The 25,513-nt window shown below is 39.2% G+C and overlaps 1 protein-coding gene and 6 non-coding genes across 7 annotated transcripts; 6 read left to right on the forward strand and 1 right to left on the reverse strand.

Annotated features, from left to right (window-relative positions):
• Nucleotides 1-2,681: 2,681 nt before the first annotated feature.
• trnay-gua (transfer RNA tyrosine (anticodon GUA)) lies at nucleotides 2,682-2,770 on the reverse strand. The gene is given in 2 exon segments: nucleotides 2,682-2,717; nucleotides 2,734-2,770. It is a non-coding gene; the product is annotated as a tRNA-Tyr (tRNA).
• A 752-nt stretch (nucleotides 2,771-3,522) lies between these two features.
• ap2b1 (adaptor related protein complex 2 subunit beta 1) lies at nucleotides 3,523-19,871 on the forward strand. Its single transcript, XM_085364046.1, has 22 exons — nucleotides 3,523-3,600; nucleotides 5,730-5,783; nucleotides 5,900-6,005; nucleotides 6,857-6,992; nucleotides 7,284-7,529; nucleotides 7,692-7,882; nucleotides 8,033-8,254; nucleotides 8,692-8,812; nucleotides 8,930-9,025; nucleotides 9,133-9,248; nucleotides 9,419-9,584; nucleotides 10,563-10,661; nucleotides 10,901-11,160; nucleotides 12,890-13,082; nucleotides 13,883-13,924; nucleotides 14,895-15,047; nucleotides 15,133-15,278; nucleotides 15,378-15,507; nucleotides 15,886-15,970; nucleotides 16,327-16,413; nucleotides 17,177-17,331; nucleotides 17,935-19,871. The coding sequence occupies exons 2-22, from the start codon at nucleotides 5,747-5,749 to the stop codon at nucleotides 18,007-18,009; spliced, it is 2,862 nt and encodes a 953-aa protein (XP_085220172.1). The 5' UTR covers nucleotides 3,523-3,600; nucleotides 5,730-5,746; the 3' UTR covers nucleotides 18,010-19,871.
• A 1,309-nt stretch (nucleotides 19,872-21,180) lies between these two features.
• On the forward strand, nucleotides 21,181-21,269 carry trnay-gua (transfer RNA tyrosine (anticodon GUA)). The gene is given in 2 exon segments: nucleotides 21,181-21,217; nucleotides 21,234-21,269. It is a non-coding gene; the product is annotated as a tRNA-Tyr (tRNA).
• A 784-nt stretch (nucleotides 21,270-22,053) lies between these two features.
• Nucleotides 22,054-22,142, forward strand: trnay-gua (transfer RNA tyrosine (anticodon GUA)). Its single transcript is given in 2 exon segments — nucleotides 22,054-22,090; nucleotides 22,107-22,142. It is a non-coding gene; the product is annotated as a tRNA-Tyr (tRNA).
• Nucleotides 22,143-22,926: 784 nt separating this feature from the next.
• trnay-gua (transfer RNA tyrosine (anticodon GUA)) lies at nucleotides 22,927-23,015 on the forward strand. Its single transcript is given in 2 exon segments — nucleotides 22,927-22,963; nucleotides 22,980-23,015. It is a non-coding gene; the product is annotated as a tRNA-Tyr (tRNA).
• Nucleotides 23,016-23,799: 784 nt separating this feature from the next.
• On the forward strand, nucleotides 23,800-23,888 carry trnay-gua (transfer RNA tyrosine (anticodon GUA)). Its single transcript is given in 2 exon segments — nucleotides 23,800-23,836; nucleotides 23,853-23,888. It is a non-coding gene; the product is annotated as a tRNA-Tyr (tRNA).
• A 784-nt stretch (nucleotides 23,889-24,672) lies between these two features.
• On the forward strand, nucleotides 24,673-24,761 carry trnay-gua (transfer RNA tyrosine (anticodon GUA)). Its single transcript is given in 2 exon segments — nucleotides 24,673-24,709; nucleotides 24,726-24,761. It is a non-coding gene; the product is annotated as a tRNA-Tyr (tRNA).
• The last annotated feature ends 752 nt before the right edge of the window (nucleotides 24,762-25,513 follow it).

Raw genomic sequence — 25,513 nt, forward strand, 5'->3', positions numbered from 1 at the left:
ATGACATTAAAGATCTATTACTAGAGGTATTTAATGAATGTATAAATGATCAGATGCTATCTCCAACTATGAAACGAGGAATAATTTCTTTACTTCCTAAACCAAACAAGGACCCTATCCTTTTAGATAACTGGAGACCTATCACACTTCTTTGCTGTGACTACAAATTATTAGCTCATGTCTATGCCAACAGATTAAAAACAGGAATAACTCAAATAATAGATGAGACACAGTCAGCCTTTATAAAAGGGCGTCATATCCATAATCATACCCGTTTAGTATTAGATATGTTGGATTACAATCATTTAATTCCTCATGATAGCCTTATTTTATTTCTTGATTTCTTTAAAGCTTTTGATTCTTTGGAGCATAATTTTTTATTTAAAGCTCTGGAGGCTGTGGGTTTTGGTCCCAGATTTGTTAGTGTAATGAAAATGTTGTACAGAGATATAACAAGTAGTATTGCACTCAATCAGGGGTTTTCTAATAGTTTTAAAATTCATCGTGGCATTCGGCAGGGATGCCCTATTAGCCCGTTATTGTTTATTGTTGCAGCAGAAATGCTTGCCATTTATATCAAACTCTCTTCAGATCTGGAAGGCATAAACATTCTTGATAAAGAATTTAAAATTAGTCAATTTGCTGATGACACTGCCTTATTTCTAAGGAATGTAAATATGGTTTCTACTGCAATTAATAAAATCCTTTCATTCTCAAAAGCATCCGGCTTAACACTAAACCTTAAAAAATGTGAAATCTTAGCTGTACACAACTGTAATCAAAATACTATTAACAATATACCAGTAAAAGAGGAGGTAAAATACCTTGGTTTAATAATCAGTAAAAATACTAATGATCGAGAGAATAATAACATAACTCCTAGATTAAATGTAGTTAAAAAAATATTTAATCATTGGTTAACACGTGATTTATCCATATTAGGTCGTATCTTACTGTCTAAAGCAGAAGGACTTTCAAGACTCATATACCCCTGTTATTCAATTTTTACATCTCCTTAAATGATTAAATTGTCCAATTCTATTATATTCAGCTTTATCTGGAAGAATAAAACACATTATATACGCAAATCCCAATTAGTTAAAGACTATGAAAATGGGGGCTTGAAAGCTTTAGACTTTGAATCTATTATTGCTGCATTCAGGCTCAGATGGATAAAAGACTGCATTTCCTGTCCTCAATCTATGTGGTACCATATTCCAAACAAACTCTTTAATAAGGTCGGGGGGTTAGATTTTTTGCTCAGATGTGATTATGAAATATCTAAGCTTCCTCTTAAGTTGTCTAGTTTCTATAAGCAAGCTTTGAATTTTGGGAAACTAATTTTCACCCACAATTTTTCACCTCACAATTCTGTGTTGTGGAATAATAGGGTTATAGTCATCAATAAGAAGTCCTTATTTAAATCAGACTGGTATGATAACGGTGTATGTTTTGTTGTTGATCTGCTTGATAGAAATGGAAACTTGCTATCTTATGAAGAATTTATTGATAAGTATAAAATAGAGATTTCATTTAATAATTATAATAAGGTTTGTAAAGCGATACCCACACCGTTGTTAAATCTTATCGTAAATACTTTAAAGTATTCATTAATAAGAACATGCTTACCTTCACTGACGATAGGTAATACCTCAATAAAGGACAAACAATTTAATAATAAGTTCATCTCTAATACCTTTAAGCAAATAGTATTCTGCAACTACAATGTCAATGTCAGACATGACCTTGATAGCATATTGAAAGACAAGTCATTTTCTTTTTACTTAAAATACCCACTTGCGCCTAAAATGAAAGAAACACACTTCAGAATCATATCAGGCATTTATCCAGTTGGAGAATTCCTGCATAAAAGGTTTAATTTTGAGGCCGACTCTTGTGCTTTCTGTTCTTCCGATCCAGAAACACTAGAGCATCTATTTTTCACTTGTCAGTATGTTAATGCTTTCTGGTTTGAAATACACTGTTGGGTTTCACTCAGAATTTCCAATGTACCTGCCTTCACATCTAAGGATATTCTTTACTTTATGGACAATCTGGATTCTGAAATCTCAGATGTTGTCAATTTTGTAATAGTGCTATGTAAGTTTTTCATTCATTTATGTAAGTGGAAGAATGCCTCTCCTATGTTTACCGTCTTCTTGAATTACTTTTGTCAATACTTTAAGTCACCTAAGCTTATTTCAAATATGAACAAAAAAACTGCTGTACTATACTGTAAAATCAAAAAATACTTGCTCTTCTAATTTTCTTGCCTGTGTCAAAAGGTCTATGTTCCTTATTTCTTTACTCTAGAAACTTTTATTTTCTCCCTGTAAAGTTATGATGACTTGCTTCACCATCTTTATAATGTAAATTGTTACAATTCTGGTCTGTTTCCTTGACTTGTTTTGTATATGGAAATTTGTTTCAATAAAAAAAAAAAAAAAAAAAGGAAAAAAAAAGGAAAAAAAAAGAAAAGACAAAAGGCAACTGGCATCCTTGTACATGTAGTGCTGCCATCTTCTGTTTCAGTCCGTTATTACACTCTTAAATCCTACTACTTATTCCTGCGTCTTTTGGGATCTTACAAAGCTTCAAACGACGTGTCGACTATTAAATTAGTCGTCTACGATTTTAATAGTCGACATAATCGTGGCAGCCCTAAGTGGAATTGTAAAATCTCCTTCGAGCCGGAGTTGAACCAGCGACCTAAGGATTCCTGTTCCCATACACCTACAGTCCTCCGCTCTACCAACTGAGCTATCGAAGGGATCACATGTACAGTGTCTGGTTTGTTGGACCATCGGATACATGGGACCTGACAGAGTCTGTTTTGCAAGAATTCCATGTTTCAAGGACTTGAACATAACAAAACTGTATCTGTCTGATTCTACATGTTCCTTCATGCCTGAGGCACTGAACATATTTCACATCAACATGAGTATCCTTCCTTTTTCCAACTCTTGGGCTGCGTTCAGACCCAGGGGAGTACTTTGCAGCTCCTGATTTGAAACTGCTTTGAAAAAGCCAGGACTGTACAGTGAAGGTGAAACGCTGATGTTATGGAATTCTTTTCCTGGCTGTGAGGACACGGCGAAATCCCTACCAAGAGTTCCCTCCAGTGTTGCATTCATGATCATAGGAAACCGTGCCGTCATATAGAGTCATTTATTATGTAATGTAAATTTCCCCTTTAAATACTAAAGTTTACACTGATTTATATTTGCCTGTGAATCCAATTACAAAAAAATATATAAACCCTACCGACCGATTTGTACACATGACCTCGAAACCGTGTGGTGTCATTGCCGTTAGTGGTTTCCTGGATTTGCATATACATTTTATATAATACATCATTTATATTCGCAGATCTTAACTATACAAACATCTACTAACAGCCGTTATAAAATCAACCAAATGTGTTCGCTGCAACAACGCATCCTGGTATTCTTTACCTCAGGAGGGAAGTTGTCCAGTTTCCGATGAGTGTGAACGCACCATCGTTATCCTGGTTCTCCATCTTCCTCCAAACAGACGAAGGAGCACCCTGCGTCTGACACCCAGTGGAATATTTTTCTCTTCTCACGTATACTCAGCAAGGTATGGGCGATATTATACAATACAGGACCTTCTTTTAACCTTGCTGTCATTGTGGTGTGATTTTGTATCGACTGTATTTTTGCAGGGCTGCTCATCGTTTAGCTACCGTAAAGGCAGCTCCTGGAAACTGGGCCGCTGCTCACGTTTCTATTTTGACTCCAGATTTAACATAACGAAATCTTGTCATATCGGACTGTAAACCCAGGTTGATGTTAGAAGTTGTCTGTGTTTTGAGTTTGTTGTTAATATTTGTGGTATCGCAGGAGGGAGCGGATGTATTTAGCATTTAGCTAACGCTAGCTAAGTGGAAGTGCTGTGCCTCCCGGTTAATTAAAGCTAACCTGATGTTTGTTGAGAGGTCAAACGTCGTCACACCCAGAAACACAGAGCAGTTAATGTCACCGTTAGATTAGAGTAGGTTCTTCTTCACCATACAGATGAAGAAAATGGCTAATGCCGGCTAAAGGTTTAATTGTTTAAGATGTAACGCTAAGTACGTTTTCTTCAATGTAATAGCATGTTTTAGCTAGGGCTGTACAGATACATAAATGTGTGGTCATAGGTTTACATACAGTCATTATGGACATCGATATCATATGTTTGTGCTTTTAATGATTGCTCCGAACTTCGAATTCTTTTCCAGGTTTGCATGATTGTAGAGCTTACATCATTAATAACTCCGCAAAAGTTTGAAATTATGTTGGATTTTCTCTCATCCATACAGATTCAAATATATACATAAACCCCCATTAATATTTGGTTAAGTGTCCCTTAGTAAGTTGTATCTTCCCCAGATGCTTTTGCTAGCGATCAACAGCCATAATTCTTGACCACTCTTCTCGTCAGAATTGGTAAATAAATCTACCACCGCCGTGCTTTACAGCTGCCACTCTGTTCTTAGATTTGATAGCCCTGCCATTATTCCTCCAAACATATCTCTTGTCACTGTGGTCAAATAGCTCAATCGTTGTCTCATCTGACCATAAAACCTTTCTACAGAAGGCATTTTGCTTGACTATGTTTCAAATTGCAGTTGAGCTTGAAGCAAGGGAGCAGGTGAAAGAGAGCCTGGAGAGGCAGAGATATGCTCTAGTGGCACTGACAAAAAAGATGGAAGGCCGAGCTGGAGCTGTCAAAGCACAATATGCTCAGACCACACTGGACAGGATTAGAAATGAGTACAGAGGGACAGCACGGGTTGAGTAGTTTGGAGACAAAGTTACAGAGGCAAGGCTGAGATGGTTTGGACATGTGCAGAGGAGGGATAGTGGAAATACCAGACAAACAATGTTGAATAGGAAACTGCCAGACAGGAGGAAAAGAGGAAGACTGCAAAGAAAATAAAAATAATAAAATTCATGCATTTAACGAAGGAGGGCATGTAGAGGGTTGGTGTGACAGAGGAGGATGCAAGGGATAGGATGGCAGATGATCCTTTGTGGTGACCCCTAAAGGAATCATCTGAAAGAAGAAGAAAGGGGAATGAATAATAACAAAAACAAATTAAACATAATAAAATTGCATTCTGTACTTCCCTAGTGTGGTGCATTATGATAAAATTAAGTTGCCTATTTCAGAGTTTACTAGAACTTCATATACTCTGTAAAACAGTTGGGAGTGTATAATTCAGACATAAATGGTTCTCCTAACCTGTGCCAAACCCAGGATCCTCCATTACAATTCCTGAAAATAAAGCCATATTAATGAATCCAGACTATGCGATTACAGTGCTCTGTAGTCCACTGGTTGTGTTTAACACCACTCCAGCTAATATTTGGTATTTTGCTTGGGGCTCATAAGCTTTCATTTCCACAACGGATTTTGCTCAGTTATTTATTGAAAGGGGTGTTCTCCATACTTGTAGTGTAACCTTGTATATTTGTAAGGCAGTTATTCATACATTCATTTAGAAACTAAACACATCAGGTTGGTCTGTCATAGAAGAAACCTGTAACATTTTTAGATTGGTTACTGGCTGTTGCAGTGTACTATGTTGGAGGCAAACCTGATGACTGAATTTCATTGAACTACTTTGTGGCTTGTCACCACGCCACTTAGTCATATGGCAGCCTCACTGAATGATTATGTAATATTTTTTTAAATGTATATATCTATTTATTTTTTTACAGAACTAAGGACCACAATCATGACGGACTCCAAATATTTCACAACAAACAAAAAAGGTGAGTATGATAGAGAAATTGTTTTTGTTCATGTAGGCATGTTAGAGATTGGAAATCTATGGCAGTGTATATATAAACAGTACTGCCGTCAACTCTTCATCTGATTCATCTTTCAGGGGAGATCTTTGAACTGAAGGCAGAGCTGAACAATGAGAAGAAGGAGAAGAGGAAAGAGGCAGTGAAGAAGGTCATTGCTGCCATGACTGTTGGCAAAGATGTCAGGTACACTGCATTTATGACATGCGCCACACAGGTCTATAATTATAACAGTGTGATAAGATAAGCAAATCAAAGTGACGTGGCGTCTGTGATTTCTCAGTTGCATTATGTGTTGGCACCGAATATCTTAAACAAGAAGAAAATTGTGTTGTGCTTACTGACCAACAGACAATTGGATTAAAGTCCTTCACTCTCCTAAGTAATTCAGCTGCTGATATTTAACTCTGAGTTTTGCTTTTGGAAAGCTGATTAGTCTCATCCTCAGTAGACTGATGTGTGGTCATTGTTTCCGGCTCTGCTTTTGTTTCCGCTGCTCTCTGCCAACTCCCAGGATATGTTCCTGGAACTGTCAGTGCTGCTAAGAGAGTAATAGTAAATAAAAGTCTCAGTATTGTTCAGGGGGCTCACTGCTTTGCTATTGATTGCCATCGGTCAAGGAAATCAGTCATTGCAAATTAAGAGAACACAGTAGCAGAGATTAAAAAATAGGAGAGAGCAGTTGCTAAGGTACTTGGAGCTCTGGCCATTTTCACTCTTTTTATATATCTGACTAGTAGCCTCAGAAATCAGGAGGTAAAAGTGTGAATGAAAGGATGTTTTTATTACTTTCAGGCTATTCAGACATCGTTATTGATGATCACTTTGCACACAGTGTTTTTTCACAGTGTGCTAAAGCTTTACAGACATTAATTAGTCATACTACAGTTGTATGATATGTCCGTTAAGCCGATTTGTACTGATGTGAGTTCAGGACAGTTACTCATGCAGTAAATTCACAGCTAGTGTGAGAGAACATGACAGTGTCGCAACATTGTCTAGTACTCCTTTTTGAAGTCAATTTGCTTTGCTCTCAGTTCTTTGTTCCCAGATGTAGTCAACTGCATGCAGACTGACAACCTGGAGCTGAAGAAGTTGGTGTACCTCTACTTGATGAACTACGCCAAGAGCCAGCCTGATATGGCTATAATGGCCGTTAACAGCTTCGTCAAGGCAAGACAGAGAATGAACTGTTGATTAACGGCATCCTACACTAATCTGCACTAAGGCAGTTAAATCTAAAAATACTTTTTATTGTTTTCCTGCTACCATAGTTTGTCCACGCTGTTGCACAGGATCGATCAATGGGTTTCCTACATGCCAATAGGGATTAAGATTTTTGTACAGTTTTCAGATGTGTCTTGCACACAAGCTCATGATTTGCTCCAAATTACAAAGTGAGTTAGTTTTTTAACTTTGACGCCCATTGTACCTATGTAAAATCTTTCTTCGCCTATTCCTTAGGACTGTGAGGACCCCAATCCTCTGATCAGGGCTCTTGCCGTCCGCACCATGGGTTGCATTCGGGTGGACAAGATCACAGAGTACTTGTGTGAGCCACTGAGAAAGTGCTTGAAGGATGAGGACCCATATGTGAGGAAGACTGCAGCTGTTTGTGTAGCTAAACTTCATGACATCAATGCCCAGATGGTGGAGGACCAGGGCTTCCTGGACTCCCTGAGAGATCTTATTGCTGACTCCAATCCCATGGTAGGTCTCAGTACTTTACACCTCTATCTGTATCTTTCCCAAAGTTGTGTTAGTGCTTTAAAAATGCTGTTAGTTTCCTTTGGATTACTATTAAAGAATAATTAAGTTAATATAGAGTTAATTATTGTTGAAATCATTATTGTTTCATATCTTGCATTTTAGGTTGTGGCCAATGCAGTTGCTGCGTTATCAGAGATCAGTGAGTCTCACCCCAACAGCAACCTGCTGGACCTCAATCCACAGAATATCAACAAGCTGCTGACGGCCCTCAACGAGTGCACAGAGTGGGGACAGACCTTCATCCTGGACTGCCTGTCCAACTACAACCCCAAGGATGAGCGTGAGGCTCAAAGGTAGCAGTCCTGTCAACTTTTACTTAAAACTACACCATTTGTGATATTAATCAGAGTTAGAAAAATCCTTTTAAGACCAGAGATAAGCCCAGCATTATCACTACATGACACCACTGAAAATGATGAGATTTCTGCTTCTTCTCCTCAAAGCATCTGTGAGCGTGTCACCCCCCGGCTGTCTCATGCCAACTCAGCGGTGGTGCTGTCAGCTGTGAAGGTACTGATGAAGTTCTTGGAGCTGCTGCCCAAGGATTCTGACTACTACAACACATTGCTGAAGAAGTTATCTCCCCCACTGGTCACCTTGCTCTCCGGGGAGCCAGAGGTCCAGTATGTGGCTCTGAGGAACATCAACCTCATCGTCCAGAAGAGGTATATTGTCAGAAAGGACAGAGAAAGGTTTCAAGTTGAGCTGCTGGGTTTAATATTAACTCTAAAAATATTTTTAATATATAGATTTTGAAATTTGGTTATTTCCTTATTGTAATTTCTTCATATTTTACTGTGTTTGTTTGTTTACACACTCTTATGACAAGCAATTGGAAGCTGGGAAAGACAGATTTCTATTTTTGTTCTCACCACCTTTTAATGTATATTTTTTGTGTGTACACACTGAACTGAACCTTAGCACACACACAGGATAAACCTTCTTGTCTAGCAGCTTAAGGGCTATAGCAGGCAATATTACTCTATGACTGACACTTACATGCTTAGTTGCCTGCTACTTGAAAAGCATTAAATCCCTTCTTGGGATTTTTCTTTTGGACTAGGTGCCACACTATAATGTGTCATGTATTGATTTTGTGCAGGCCTGAGATCCTGAAGCAGGAGATCAAGGTGTTCTTTGTCAAATACAATGACCCCATCTATGTGAAACTGGAGAAACTGGACATCATGATCCGTTTGGCTTCTCAGGCTAACATTGCCCAGGTACTTCACAGAAAACAAGACTAAAAGTATATTGTAGCAATTAATTGTTCGAAAATCTTTAACATTATTTATAGAAAGTAGTTTTAAAATGATTCACTTCTGTTCTGTGATTTGCAGGTTTTGGCTGAATTGAAGGAGTATGCCACAGAGGTAGATGTGGACTTTGTGCGTAAAGCTGTACGAGCCATCGGACGCTGTGCCATCAAAGTTGAGGTGAGAATTATGGGCCCAGTGAGCTAAAATAATGATGTGTCATTAGTAATTTAAAACTCTTTTCTGGTAGTAAAGGTGACAGATGTTTCTGTCCTGTTTCCCTTCAGCAATCGGCAGAGCGCTGTGTCAGCACTCTGCTGGACCTGATCCAGACTAAGGTCAACTATGTGGTTCAGGAGGCTATTGTGGTCATCAGGGACATCTTCCGCAAGTACCCCAACAAGTAGGTTTCTCATTGAATGCGTGAAAAGTGTTTATCGAGTAACTATCCAGTGCTCTATATAAACCTTTTTAAAAAATTGATGGACTGTGTAGCTCACATGTGTACATGTCATTTCATGTGATGTGTAGTGTGTAGTCCGATTCTTACTTTAGAGATATGGTGTTCTTTAGGTATGAAAGCATCATTGCCACACTCTGTGAGAACCTGGATTCCTTGGATGAGCCTGACGCTCGAGCTGCCATGATCTGGATTGTTGGCGAGTATGCTGAGCGGATTGACAACGCTGATGAGTTGCTGGAGAGCTTCCTTGAGGGCTTCCATGATGAGAGCACTCAGGTAAGTTTATTTTAAAAAAAAAATACTCATGTAAAATAAAATACACAGATTACGATACAATATACGAGAGCAGCATTACATATTTCAGAAAGGCTAGTCTTGCTTACAAAAAAACATTGAGTTGAATTTTAACAGTTTATCTAGAATAATAAAATGTTTTCATGTATTTTATCATTTTGACTTTTTTAACAATGTCAACAATGTTCCTATGATTTGTAATTATATTGTGTATTGTTATGAATTAAATAAGAAAGGTTTCAATAATCTTATAAGATAAGATAAGATAAGATAACCTTTATTAGTCCCACACGTGGGAAATTTGTTTTGTCACAGCAGGAGTGGACAGTGCAAAAGTTATGACGCAAAAATTAGAATACAATAAGAATAAATACAGTACACAGCTGTACAGAATAGAATAAAATAATATACTATATACAGTAGAATAAAATAGAATAAAAATATACAATAAGATAAAAATAGAATACGAATGCTATATACAACTGAGTAAAAATACAACGATGCCAGAAAAGATTATTGCACTTAGTCTTATTGCACATGTGTGGATGTGTGTGTTTGTTCAGTTAAAGTCTTTGTTGTGGAGTCTGACAGCAGTGGGGAGGAAAGACCTGCGAAATCTCTCCGTCCCACACCGTGGGTGCCGCAGTCTCCCACTGAAGGAGCTGCTCAGTGCTGTCACAGTCTGCTGCATGGGGTGGGAGACGTTGTCCAACAGGGATGACAGCTTAGCCGCCATTCTCCTGTCACTCACCACCTCCACTGGGTCCAGAGAGCATCCCAGAACAGAGCTGGCCTTTCTGATTTATGTTTCTGTAAATATCATTAAGTGTTGTAGTCAGGGATCGACTGTTTCAAATATTTTTTGACCTACCACAGCTATGATGAGGGGTTAGACTTTCAAAGGCATTGCATGTAAAACACAGCCATATTCCAATGGTGTGTGTGTGCTCGGACTTGCAGGTCCAGCTTACTCTGTTGACCGCCATTGTCAAGCTGTTCCTTAAGAAGCCATCAGAGACTCAGGAGCTGGTGCAGCAAGTCCTCAGCTTGGCCACTCAAGTGAGTCGTATATTTTATTCTGAAGAGGCTTTGCATGATTTTGATGACTTGTTCGGTTTCCCTCTCTCTGAGAAGTGTTTCTTTCTCTAACATATATGAAAGTATTATTCTCAGATATGTAGCTTTCTTAGCTGCCACTTTTGTAACGACTTGTGAAACTGTGGTCCTCACAATCTTCTGGTATGTGATTTCTGCCTATGTTGAGTATAACTTGCACAACGTGTTGACCTCCTATGCAGGACTCTGACAATCCTGACCTGCGTGACAGAGGCTACATTTATTGGCGCCTGTTGTCCACTGACCCCGTAACCGCTAAAGAGGTGGTGTTGTCAGAGAAACCCCTAATCTCAGAGGAGACCGACCTAATAGAGCCCACCCTACTGGATGAGCTTATATGCCACATTGGTTCCCTGGCCTCTGTGTATCACAAGCCCCCCAGCGCCTTTGTGGAGGGAAGCCATGGAATCCACCGGAAGCACCTTCCTGTTCAGCACAGCAGGTCAGACACTGTTTTCAGTGCCATACCAGTTCTACACAATGTCATGTCAGCTGCTTTTACCAGCTGTTGTTCTGGGTGCCGGACGCTGTCATGCAAAACTTTTATTGCTTTCACTACTAGTCCATTGTACTAATACATAGAGCTCATACTTTAATATATGGCTTTTTGGACATGATGGCCTGAAAGATCAGTGTAATAAAACGGTTGAATTTTTGAAATTCTTGAAAGGAGCTTAACTTTGATAATCACACTGGCGTAAACTGATTATATTCAGATATTTCATATTGGTCGCACTTTGCTTTGCTTCCATTTTCCATATATAAGAGGGAAGTATTTATCCCTTCAGCAGTTCAGTTCTGTTGCATGGAAAATTTGCAAATTGGCCAGGAAGGTCAGTTCATGAAAATGTGTCATATGTCGAAATTGTGAGATAAAATTACACAACCTGTAATTGTTGAAGAGTAGATTTTGCTTGATCCCTGGTGTTTATAAGCAGAAACACTATAGTGGCTATCGTTGTACTTGTACCACTTCATAATTTCCAGGAATGTGCCCGTATTGATCTGTTTGACAACAAGCAGCTGAGTCTAAAGTCTAAACTGTTAAAATTAGTGCTACTTAAAAAAAAAAAAAAAGTAATTGGTGTGAGTGGTTTGATGTTTTTAAGATAAAGACAGAGTTTCTTATTCATCCAGCAGTTTAAAATGCAGTCTTCTGGTTTCAAAGCATTTGGTTTGGTTTCAAGAAAATGTTGGATAATACTTATTAATGTGATATTGTATGTTGTATATGTGAGCTGAGAACTGTTCAATTTGTTAATCATAGCTCAGTTTATGCTTTAAACTAGTTTCGAAAACAGGACATTGCCCAACTCTTAAGATATTGCCTCATGCCCCACTGATGTTGAAGAGTCAGGCAAAATCTTGTGTGAAAGAAGAATCTACAACAGGAAGCTGTGGACTTGAGGACTTTTAGATGAATTTCCGTTGAAGTGGATGTACTGTATTTGTCCCAGTTTAATAAGGAAATGTATTTACATAATGGAAACAAGTTTTATGATATAAAAAATTTGACATTTCTGTTCCAACACAGTGCTGTAGCACAAGGCCCTCTTTAGCAGTGTGCTTGTTTGCTGCTAGTTTAGCTCACAAGGTGAGATGGAAATCTCATGCAGCAGCCTGGACCCAATGGCCCTTTACTGCTCATCTTTGCCCACCTGCCTTCTTGTCTACTCTCCAGTAAATCTACTAAATGCAATAAAAACCTCCCCCAAATATAATGTTTAACTTCCTAGGACCTGGCGTCCACATATGTGGACATCACATTTTGGGTTATTTCGACCAAAATACTTAATTTTGCTCTACAAGGGACTGACATCCACCTACAAGGACAATATACTGCCACTGTTCTATCAAAATTTTAAACAAATATCCTCATATGTGGCTCTCATTTTTCTAAAAAACAAAAATCAGGTAAAAAACAAAACAAGAACTGGTAATTCTTTTGTTTTTACATTCATTGGGTCCCAATATGCCCAAATATCAAAGTTAAATTAAAAATGCATGCCTTAGGAGGTTAAAGAAAGTTGTTGCCGTGCTTCATAACTAAAGATTCTACTATTTTGCATTCTTTCATAATTTTCCAGTGATCTGTGATACTTTTCGAGCTCTTAGGATTTGAGTTTCCAAGTACATTTCATTTACCAGTCTACTGTTTTGCCTTACGACAGCATCGACACAGGTGAGAGCCCAGTGAGCGGTGGGCCAGCAGCAGCCATGGACCAGCCACATGTCATTCCCAGTCAGGGTGACCTGTTGGGTGATCTGCTGAACCTGGACCTGGGTCCTCCAGTCAATGTGCCCCAGGTCTCCTCCATGCAGATGGGTGCGGTGGACCTTCTGGGAGGAGGCCTTGACAGTTTGGTGAGCATGAGCATATTTATGCACACTTACTTTACTAAATTTAGGTAAAGATCCACTGAGCGATTGCACTTAATTGTCATTGCAGCAATGGGTCTTACGTGTTTGGCACATTGTATGGAATAATAATAGACGTTTATACTGTATTCAAGCTTTGACTCCCATTAGATCCTTCTATAGTTTACCAGTGCTGGTTACGTGATGCTACCTAGTGGTTATCACCATTCATTTTAATGACTCTTTCATCACATTAAGGAGGAAAGAGGCTGTGCAGGCAGTTGTAAAACATCTGGAAAGCTGAAATTTTCCCAAAAGAAATGGGTATATGATGAAAAGTTAGTTTTTCTTTGTTCCTCCTTAGGATTGTTATAGTTGAAGAAGACCTGTTCAGATCTTGTACCTGCTGACACCATTTTCTTTTCTACTGGGTTTTATGTGTTCATGCAAGTGCGCTTGTGATAAAAAGTAACTGTTATGCTCATATGCTGTATCTTGCTGTAACACAAATTTAAAATGTTTTAATACCGTAACATTGGCTCATAAACATGTTACTAGGTATTTGTCTTCTATTACCACTTCTCCGAGCTGCCGGAATATCTGGATTTCTTCATAATCTCCTTGCAGAGTGATTTTTTTTTTTTTTAATGTCTAACCTACAATGCAGAGATTAATATTTCCCAGAAAGTGAGGGCTCCTCTTGATGGGTTATGGTTGCTAAGAAAGTCTCTGTCTCTGTCTTTGTGTCTTTGGTCTGTCGATAATGTTTGGATGCTGTCTTTGGTGGCCTCTCCTCTCTCCTGTAGCTGGGGGGAGACCTGGGCGGAGGTGTTGGGGGAAGTCCAGCAGTAAGTCAAGCCCTTCTGTTTGGCCGTCTGCATGCTGCATGCTTCCTGAATTTAACCCACCACACTCGTCTTACTCACGCATTTTTCAACAAGATGACCACACGGATGTTTTGAATGTTTTAGCCCATTTAAGTCTTTGATGGGACACACAAAGGCATACAGGGGCAAACTGAAAGCCTTCTCCTTCTGTCAGACATCAGGATGAATACATCACTTAGTTCTCTTTCTCACTTCCTGTTAAGACCTTCCTTAAATATTCATAGTGTGGGAATGCAGTAGACATTATATTTATGGTCATTTTTGGGGGTGGGGGGGTGGTGGTGACATGGCCACTGACACCATTTATAGGCTTTAAAGAAAGGAAGAGGTCATTGTGTAGTAATGAGGACGCAACAGATTTTACTGTGTTGTAGAGCCAATCATAGACTAGAAACCTCTTTTCTAAATCCTTTGTAGATTTTCATATTTTCCATCAATATCACTTTCAATATATCAATATATCATAATTTTTTCCATCAATTTGAACATATAAAAATATACACAGAACTGATATATTTGTTTATGCCCTCTTTTCCATACTCTTGTATGATTTTATACATTGTAAGAGGCTTAGTTAATATGATGTTAATTTGGACTTCTAATGTATTTTTTCAAATAATATTTTTTATAACAAATGGGCTCAAACAGGCAAAACAAAATTTTTACTCTTTTAAATTAATCTCACATTTGATTTTTTTGATTTGGCTAATCGTGATTTTGATGTGATTGAAATCTTGTTTTTGTTTTTTTTCTTCATAATCACAAAGACCAAATCAGTTGCTTCTTCCGTTGTTCTGGTCTAAGATTTTATTTTCTGTGTGACCCGTTTAGTAGATTTTAGTAAATTTCTCAAGTCTTCTGCAATACTTCATAAAATTATACTTTATTAGATTGTGTTTTGTGTGTGTTTTTGTTGTGATTTTTGTTGCAGGTGGGACAAAATTTTATCCCGTCATCAGTCCCCAACACTTTTGCTCCTTCACCTACACCTGCACCTCCTGCCACCAGCAGTGGCCTCAACGACTTATTTGAGCTTTCCACAGGCATGGCCATCACCACAGGAGGCTATGCAGTCCCCAAAGCAGTGAGTTCATGCAACTTTTTCTTGGAAGGTGTAACGTAAGTAAAACACTGTCTGTGTTATTGACTGCAGTTGTACTTTTTACCAGGTATGGCTTCCTGCAGTGAAAGCTAAAGGGCTCGAGATCTCTGGAACATTCTCTCGCCGTCAGGGTCACATGTACATGGACATGACTTTCACCAACAAAGCCCTACAACACATGACCGACTTTGCTATCCAGTTTAACAAGAACAGGTCAGTGATCTGACTCAACAGGAATGTCATGTCATTGCTTATTGCACTCTTTCAGAAACGTTTTAAAACTAACTTTAATATTAATATATGTTTCTGCAGTTTTGGGGTGATCCCCACCAGTCCTCTGCCCGTTCATACTCCACTGATGCCCAATCAGAGTATTGAGATCTCTTTGCCTCTTAACACCATTGGGCCAGTTATGAAGATGGACCCTCTCAATAATCTTCAGGTACAGCAGCACACAGTGGCCACACATTTTATCAGCAGTGGAACACATTTAAAGACCTGGCCAGGGACAGGTGTCTTGCTCTTTCTGTCTCTCTGAAATGTGTGTTTTGTTTTGTTTGGGTTTTTTTTATTATTATTTAGTGTGACATTGCCATTAGTTCAGAAATAATTTCTCAGCGTCTTGCAAAAAATGAAAATTCCAGGGTGTTTGCACTCAGTACAAGAATTGGAAACTGAGAAAAACAGCTAGCCCTCATAAAATATATTTTAGAAACTGATGTTTAGTTTACAGTTTTAACCTGATTGAATGCAAATGTTAGTATATTGGTTGTTATACTCAAGATGTCAAACTTACCATGTTCTCTTGTCTTTCCTATAGGTGGCTGTAAAGAACAGCATTGATGTGTTCTACTTCAGCGTACTCATCCCTCTCAATGTATTCTTTGTTGAGGATGGAAAAATGGGTAAAATTCTTAAAACCTTTTAAAACAGCAACAACAGTGTGGTACTATTCCTTAAATGGCTAATTATATTCCTCACAGCTATTGAAGCTTGACAAACATTGCTGTTACTTGGGAAATGTATATTCAGTCTGCTTTTGGGCTGTAAAAGTATGTTATAGGCAACTGAAACCTACCTTATTGTGAAGTGTAATTTCTATGGAATGAAAAGAATTCCTTCATCCCTAATAATAGATCTGAATAGAATCAAACAAAACAGTAAATCATTTAAAGGGCTTTGAATTATCAATGTCAGTGGTTTGAAACATCCAACACTTTCTACATCACCGCTGTCGGATATTTTGTTTTTTCTTCTTCAGAGCGACAGGTGTTCCTGGCTACTTGGAAAGACATCCCAAATGAGAATGAGCTACAGTATCAGATAAAGGACTGCCACCTTAATGCAGGTAGACAAATTTGTCAAAAATCTCATGAGCATGTTAAATTATTTTTACCTGCTTGTTTATTGTTTTCTTTCTCGTCCTCATAACTTGGCTCTATACTTCTTTATTTGGTAGTTTCTCTAACATATCAAAATATTAGACAATGCTTTTACTCGTGCAAAATATGGCAAATGGCACAATGATGCATTTTTGAAGTAGTTTTTCTTTGTTTCAATGATTGAATACAATTTAAGCTAACCATATCATCAGCGTGGTTGCATTAAATATATAGATGACTGATTAACACATTCTCAGCTCAGTGTTTAAAAACCTCTGTTATTTTTAAGACATCAAAAATACTCCAACTTATCCAAAAAGCCTTATTTCTCTCTGTTTTCTTTCTCCACCCGCATGCTTATCTTTGGATACTCTTTCTTTTTAACCAATGCTGAACATCTCCTTTCCTTTAAAAAAGTTCACAATATTTTTGCCACTATAATCCTAGCATTCTGATAGCTAAAAGTTGACCAAAGCAGTACTACTTTCAGAATATCTGTCCAGCTTTACTGACATCTAAAGGTTGAAGTTGATTAAAATCCTCACAAACCTAGTTTACCCTTTGCCAGTAGTGGACTTTGTATTAGCCCATGCATACATTAGTGTGAGTTCCTTAAAGTGATTATGGTTCCAGTAGTGATAGCACCCTCTTGTGTGTGTGTGTTTTTATGTGGCTTCTGAAATGTGAGTGAGGTGTAATCATAATCTGAGAAACCTTCCGGTCTTGCAGACACAGTTTCAGGGAAGCTGCAGAATAACAATATCTACACCATTGCCAAGAGAAATGTAGAAGGCCAAGACATGCTCTACCAGTCCCTGAAGCTAACCAATGGCATCTGGATCCTGGCCGAGCTCCGCATTCAACCTGGCAACCCCAACTACACGGTATAGCATCACAAGATTTACATTTTGACGCGCTGTTCTGGGTTTTAAAAAGTAATGAGGAAAGTTTCACCTTCGCTTACAAAGATTTTCTTGTTTTAGCTGACCACCAGTTAAAAGTTCAAAGTAACTATAAATACAGTGAAAATCAGTAAGTCATGGTATAGAATATAGTGAATCCAGAAAATAACCAGTATTTATTTATTTATTTTAACTTATACTACTCGAAAAGCAGCTAATGATTTTCAAATAATTACCGGTTATTTGTGTTAATGAGCTGATCATTTCAGTTGTGGACAAAAAGTGAGAATGCTGTAATAAAATGGTAAGGGAATACAATTACACAGCACTACCCTTCAGTAGGGGAAGCACGCTACAATATTCGTACAAGATCCTGACCCACATCCTGACCTTCCTTGTACACAGCACAAATCCTCAAAGTAAAATGGGAAAAGCACTGTCAATAACATCCCTCGTTCCAGTTTTACTCCTTTATTCCTCAGTTGGTCAGTATAAGCAGTGTAAACAGAGCTGTGATTGAGCATCTTTATAAATGTGTGAGTGAGTGCGTCTCCCTTTATAACTCTGCTCTCCTTTTGTCCACAGCTCTCTCTGAAGTGTCGGGCTCCAGAAGTGTCTCAGTACGTCTACCAGATGTACGATTCTGTGCTGAAGAATTGACGCACTTCACCACTTGCCGACTCTGCTTCATCCTGACAACAAACCGCAGTGTTTTTTTTGTTTTGTTTTGTTTTTTTTATTTTATTTTTTTGTATGTGCAGCTGACTGCCAAAACAAGAGAATCCAAACAGTAAAAGATGGATACTAAGCAATTTTGGAGATTGTGTTTTTCCTCAAAGTGATCAACAGGGTAAATGTGAGATGAGACAAAGGGTATTGGGAGTGATTATCAAGCGTACTGTTGACATTTCCTTTATTTTGGCAGTTGAAAGCATCATTAAAATCCTCTTAATTCTACCCCCTATTTTTACATCTCAGTGAAAACCATTCCATCCTTAACATTACGTCTTATTGTTGTGAAGATGTGATTAATGATGAAATTGTCCTGAGTGGGGACTTGCTTTGTTCAGCTCGCACTTCTTTTAATTTAGATCCACTTTTGACGCTTTCTTTGCTTCAGTTGTACCTCCAGAGTCACAGCAGTATTCTGTTGTTTTGAGACCAGAAACGTCTGTCTGACTGCTTCTGCCACATCTGGTGGGATCACTTACAATTTGTGCAATTTGTTTAGAAACAAATGTCAACTTTTCTCCCCTTACTGTGAAGCATTGTACACTAATTGAGAAACTTAGCGATAAGTTAGCAACCCTGTAATTGCAAAATCTAGGCATTTCATTGTTTCCTTATGCCATTTATGGTCTTTCTGGCAGAGGCGTTTACAACCATCCGGTCTTCACAAAGCTCTAAATCCTTTTAATGACACTCCACCTTATCCTTTTCTTGTTAAAGCGTTCGTAAGCAGTTCGCTGTGCTGGTTCTGATATTAAACAACTTCAGTATAACATTTTATGAAGTGCTCTTCAAAAATTAAATAAATCCATAAGCAAAGGAAAAGTTACACTGTTTAGTCTTCTGATGAGCAGGTGGCATAAAGGACATTGATGGGTTTAAATTCTTAAAGTTTTACAACCACTACAAAAGCAAGAGCAGCCAATTTTGTGTTCACACTCCAGTGCCACTCTGTTTCCGGTTATTTGCTTGACACGATTTTTTTTTTTTTCTTCTCCTCCTCCTCTTTTCTGAAACGGTCCCATTTACTGCAGCCACACTTTTCACAACTATATTTTCATTCCTATTTATTGTGCATCTACCTCTGTGTGTTTTCTTTTCACAGGTGTTATTGTTGCATTAGTTTCATTTCCTTGATGTGCTTTACATGTCATTTGAATGCCAGTGTTTTTATTTTTTATTTTCTTGGGGGGATTTTCATGTAATGCTAAACTGTGGGAAATCCGCCAAGTCAGATTCACAGGACCACACATTTACAAAAATGAATTGCCAAGTTTATTTTTATTACTCTCAAAAGAATCCTTATAAAGTTGGCATAGTGTGAGCTATATGAACATTAGAGTACATATACCCAAACCCCCAGAGTTGTACTGTAGGCCAGTAATGGTGTAGTAAGAAAATGTTTAGTAACTATGTATAAAAATGAAGCAAAAATGCTTTCTCCCTATCCCAGTGTGTCAGTTGTGTTGGTGACGTACATGAGATGAGAACATTAATGTGCCTGCATGAGCTCGCTGTCATTTTACCCTTTCTTAATTTCAGCTGTGGATTTCCTCAAGTCTGAAATTCTGCTCCTAACCTACGTTTCATTGTAGATCCCATTAGTTTTTTATTTGTTTGTTTTTTTTCTAAACACAGCATCGTCTTAAACACACTCCTGCAAATAGAAATGTTTCCAGCAGCACAGAATGTGGGCCGAGGTCGGTCACGGCATCTTATGAAATGGAAAAGTTTGTGTCATTGCTGTAAGCTTGTTGTAAATGATTTGTTACTGTCACAGTACCACATCTTGTGTCAATAAATCGTCAAATCCTTGGTGGTGGTGCATGGTTGTTGTTTTTTTTATTTTTATTTGTGTGTTTTGTAAGTCATGTGCAGTACAGCAGACCTGAAAAAGGGGGTGAGTGGTACAGAGGACTGCAGGTGGAAGATAAAGGGTATCCTTTCGTTACCTTTCATCTCCATGTTGAGGAAGTTGCTTTGGCTTTCTGTTTATCAGAAACATGAGAGCAAAGAGGGCTGCAGCTCTACCGTGCTGTGGATTCTTGCTAAGAGACTTAATCACACTCAAAAGTCTCCCAGAATTAAATAGTTGCCCCAAAGTACACTATTATTAACCTTTACCTACATGACCGGTTGCAGCAGATAGCCCCCCTCCCTCAGCCTTCCTGTTAAAAGGATGTTTTTCCTTCCCACTGTTGCCAAACTGCTTTCTCATGTGGGGTCATATGATTGTTAGATTCTCTACCTATTGTATGATCTGCTGTACAATATAAAACGCCTTCACGCGACTGTTGTTGTGATTTGGGGCTATTTGAATAAAGTTGAATTAAATTCACCTTGGAAATATAAAAACAGCTTCCTAACAAAACTTAATTGCAATGGCGTGTAATACCATTTCATAGTATAGCTGTACTCCTTTGAGTGATCAGTTGGAAAAGCAAAGACTTCTCTGTGTGTTGGAAGAAGACATGTTTCCTCCCACTTTACTCTAGTTTTCAGTCAGAAAGTAGGGCCAAGTCCTTAGGTCAAAAAAGACTGATCTACATTAAAGGTCGCTGACATTAAACTCCCACCGTCCTACAATCAAGTATACATTTGAGGGACACTGTAGGTGTATGGGAAATATCAAAACAGCTTCCTGTACTCCCTTTGACTTGATAAGGTGAAGGGTTCTAAGTCAGTAGCTATAGGTGCCCATGCAGTGTAACACACAGCGAACATAAGACATGTTCCAGACAGGTTAGGACAATTTTCAGAGAAAAAGTTGGGTGCAATCCCATGGTCCAACAGCGTTGGATCTACCAACAGTAAGGTAAGTGACATTCAAAAAAACACAGTCCTATGCTCTAGTATCAATTTCTCAAAATTGCTCCCTGTACTCCCCTGCGTCTGAACGCAGCCCAAGAGTTGGAAAAAGGAAGGATACTCATGTTGATGTGAAATATGTTCAGTGCCTCAGGCATGAAGGAACATGTAGAGTCAGACAGATACAGTTTTGTTATGTTCAAGTCCTTGCAACATGGAATTCTTGCAAAACACAGACTCTGTTAGGTCCCATGTATCCGATGGTCCAACAAACCAGACACTGCACATGTGACCCCTTCGATAGCTCAGTTGGTAGAGCGGAGGACTGTAGGTGTATGGGAACAGGAATCCTTAGGTCGCTGGTTCAACTCCGGCTCGGAGGAGATTTTACAATACCTTCTGTCTGTTCTGATTGAACGCAGCTAAAAACGAAAAAATTGATTGCAATGGCGTGTAATACCATTTCATAGTATAGCTGTACTCCTTTGAGTGATCAGTTGGAAAAGCAAAGACTTCTCTGTGTGTTGGAAGAAGACATGTTTCCTCCCACTTTACTCTAGTTTTCAGTCAGAAAGTAGGGCCAAGTCCTTAGGTCAAAAAAGACTGATCTACATTAAAGGTCGCTGACATTAAACTCCCACCGTCCTACAATCAAGTATACATTTGAGGGACACTGTAGGTGTATGGGAAATATCAAAACAGCTTCCTGTACTCCCTTTGACTTGATAAGGTGAAGGGTTCTAAGTCAGTAGCTATAGGTGCCCATGCAGTGTAACACACAGCGAACATAAGACATGTTCCAGACAGGTTAGGACAATTTTCAGAGAAAAAGTTGGGTGCAATCCCATGGTCCAACAGCGTTGGATCTACCAACAGTAAGGTAAGTGACATTCAAAAAAGCACAGTCCTATGCTCTAGTATCAATTTCTCAAAATTGCTCCCTGTACTCCCCTGCGTCTGAACGCAGCCCAAGAGTTGGAAAAAGGAAGGATACTCATGTTGATGTGAAATATGTTCAGTGCCTCAGGCATGAAGGAACATGTAGAGTCAGACAGATACAGTTTTGTTATGTTCAAGTCCTTGCAACATGGAATTCTTGCAAAACACAGACTCTGTTAGGTCCCATGTATCCGATGGTCCAACAAACCAGACACTGCACATGTGATCCCTTCGATAGCTCAGTTGGTAGAGCGGAGGACTGTAGGTGTATGGGAACAGGAATCCTTAGGTCGCTGGTTCAACTCCGGCTCGGAGGAGATTTTACAATACCTTCTGTCTGTTCTGATTGAACGCAGCTAAAAACGAAAAAATTGATTGCAATGGCGTGTAATACCATTTCATAGTATAACTGTACTCCTTTGAGTGATCAGTTGGAAAAGCAAAGACTTCTCTGTGTGTTGGAAGAAGACATGTTTCCTCCCACTTTACTCTAGTTTTCAGTCAGAAAGTAGGGCCAAGTCCTTAGGTCAAAAAAGACTGATCTACATTAAAGGTCGCTGACATTAAACTCCCACCGTCCTACAATCAAGTATACATTTGAGGGACAGTGTAGGTGTATGGGAAATATCAAAACAGCTTCCTGTACTCCCTTTGACTTGATAAGGTGAAGGGTTCTAAGTCAGTAGCTATAGGTGCCCATGCAGTGTAACACACAGCGAACATAAGACATGTTCCAGACAGGTTAGGACAATTTTCAGAGAAAAAGTTGGGTGCAATCCCATGGTCCAACAGCGTTGGATCTACCAACAGTAAGGTAAGTGACATTCAAAAAAACACAGTCCTATGCTCTAGTATCAATTTCTCAAAATTGCTCCCTGTACTCCCCTGCGTCTGAACGCAGCCCAAGAGTTGGAAAAAGGAAGGATACTCATGTTGATGTGAAATATGTTCAGTGCCTCAGGCATGAAGGAACATGTAGAGTCAGACAGATACAGTTTTGTTATGTTCAAGTCCTTGCAACATGGAATTCTTGCAAAACACAGACTCTGTTAGGTCCCATGTATCCGATGGTCCAACAAACCAGACACTGCACATGTGATCCCTTCGATAGCTCAGTTGGTAGAGCGGAGGACTGTAGGTGTATGGGAACAGGAATCCTTAGGTCGCTGGTTCAACTCCGGCTCGGAGGAGATTTTACAATACCTTCTGTCTGTTCTGATTGAACGCAGCTAAAAACGAAAAAATTGATTGCAATGGCGTGTAATACCATTTCATAGTATAGCTGTACTCCTTTGAGTGATCAGTTGGAAAAGCAAAGACTTCTCTGTGTGTTGGAAGAAGACATGTTTCCTCCCACTTTACTCTAGTTTTCAGTCAGAAAGTAGGGCCAAGTCCTTAGGTCAAAAAAGACTGATCTACATTAAAGGTCGCTGACATTAAACTCCCACCGTCCTACAATCAAGTATACATTTGAGGGACAGTGTAGGTGTATGGGAAATATCAAAACAGCTTCCTGTACTCCCTTTGACTTGATAAGGTGAAGGGTTCTAAGTCAGTAGCTATAGGTGCCCATGCAGTGTAACACACAGCGAACATAAGACATGTTCCAGACAGGTTAGGACAATTTTCAGAGAAAAAGTTGGGTGCAATCCCATGGTCCAACAGCGTTGGATCTACCAACAGTAAGGTAAGTGACATTCAAAAAAACACAGTCCTATGCTCTAGTATCAATTTCTCAAAATTGCTCCCTGTACTCCCCTGCGTCTGAACGCAGCCCAAGAGTTGGAAAAAGGAAGGATACTCATGTTGATGTGAAATATGTTCAGTGCCTCAGGCATGAAGGAACATGTAGAGTCAGACAGATACAGTTTTGTTATGTTCAAGTCCTTGCAACATGGAATTCTTGCAAAACACAGACTCTGTTAGGTCCCATGTATCCGATGGTCCAACAAACCAGACACTGCACATGTGAGCCCTTCGATAGCTCAGTTGGTAGAGCGGAGGACTGTAGGTGTATGGGAACAGGAATCCTTAGGTCGCTGGTTCAACTCCGGCTCGGAGGAGGTTTTACAATACCTTCTGTCTGTTCTGATTGAACGCAGCTAAAAACGAAAAAATTTATTGCAATGGCGTGTAATACCATTTCATAGTATAGCTGTACTCTTTTGAGTGATCAGTTGGAAAAGCAAAGACTTCTCTGTGTGTTGGAAGAAGACATGTTTCCTCCCACTTTACTCTAGTTTTCAGTCAGAAAGTAGGGCCAAGTCCTTAGGTCAAAAAAGACTGATCTACATTAAAGGTCGCTGACATTAAACTCCCACCGTCCTACAATCAAGTATACATTTGAGGGACAGTGTAGGTGTATGGGAAATATCAAAACAGCTTCCTGTACTCCCTTTGACTTGATAAGGTGAAGGGTTCTAAGTCAGTAGCTATAGGTGCCCATGCAGTGTAACACACAGCGAACATAAGACATGTTCCAGACAGGTTAGGACAATTTTCAGAGAAAAAGTTGGGTGCAATCCCATGGTCCAACAGCGTTGGATCTACCAACAGTAAGGTAAGTGACATTCAAAAAAACACAGTCCTATGCTCTAGTATCAATTTCTCAAAATTGCTCCCTGTACTCCCCTGCGTCTGAACGCAGCCCAAGAGTTGGAAAAAGGAAGGATACTCATGTTGATGTGAAATATGTTCAGTGCCTCAGGCATGAAGGAACATGTAGAGTCAGACAGATACAGTTTTGTTATGTTCAAGTCCTTGCAACATGGAATTCTTGCAAAACACAGACTCTGTTAGGTCCCATGTATCCGATGGTCCAACAAACCAGACACTGCACATGTGATCCCTTCGATAGCTCAGTTGGTAGAGCGGAGGACTGTAGGTGTATGGGAACAGGAATCCTTAGGTCGCTGGTTCAACTCCGGCTCGGAGGAGATTTTACAATACCTTCTGTCTGTTCTGATTGAACGCAGCTAAAAACGAAAAAATTGATTGCAATGGCGTGTAATACCATTTCATAGTATAACTGTACTCCTTTGAGTGATCAGTTGGAAAAGCAAAGACTTCTCTGTGTGTTGGAAGAAGACATGTTTCCTCCCACTTTACTCTAGTTTTCAGTCAGAAAGTAGGGCCAAGTCCTTAGGTCAAAAAAGACTGATCTACATTAAAGGTCGCTGACATTAAACTCCCACCGTCCTACAATCAAGTATACATTTGAGGGACAGTGTAGGTGTATGGGAAATATCAAAACAGCTTCCTGTACTCCCTTTGACTTGATAAGGTGAAGGGTTCTAAGTCAGTAGCTATAGGTGCCCATGCAGTGTAACACACAGCGAACATAAGACATGTTCCAGACAGGTTAGGACAATTTTCAGAGAAAAAGTTGGGTGCAATCCCATGGTCCAACAGCGTTGGATCTACCAACAGTAAGGTAAGTGACATTCAAAAAAACACAGTCCTATGCTCTAGTATCAATTTCTCAAAATTGCTCCCTGTACTCCCCTGCGTCTGAACGCAGCCCAAGAGTTGGAAAAAGGAAGGATACTCATGTTGATGTGAAATATGTTCAGTGCCTCAGGCATGAAGGAACATGTAGAGTCAGACAGATACAGTTTTGTTATGTTCAAGTCCTTGCAACATGGAATTCTTGCAAAACACAGACTCTGTTAGGTCCCATGTATCCGAT

Source organism: Diplotaxodon limnothrissa, linkage group LG10 (assembly GCF_057381915.1).
Source record: "Diplotaxodon limnothrissa isolate DT_005_m linkage group LG10, D_limnothrissa_male_GT1.1, whole genome shotgun sequence".
NCBI classification, from domain to species: Eukaryota; Metazoa; Chordata; class Actinopteri; order Cichliformes; family Cichlidae; genus Diplotaxodon; species Diplotaxodon limnothrissa.

What these genes read in the sequence shown, in the direction of transcription:
- ap2b1 (XM_085364046.1), top strand. Translation starts at nt 5,747, where the DNA reads ATGACGGACTCCAAATATTTCACAACAAACAAAAAAG. An exon ending in GTGTTGGGGGAAGTCCAGCA is followed by an intron (nt 13,925 to 14,894) that starts GTAAGTCAAGCC and finishes TTTTTGTTGCAG; the next exon opens with GTGGGACAAAATTTTATCCC. An exon ending in GGACTGCCACCTTAATGCAG is followed by an intron (nt 16,414 to 17,176) that starts GTAGACAAATTT and finishes CCGGTCTTGCAG; the next exon opens with ACACAGTTTCAGGGAAGCTG.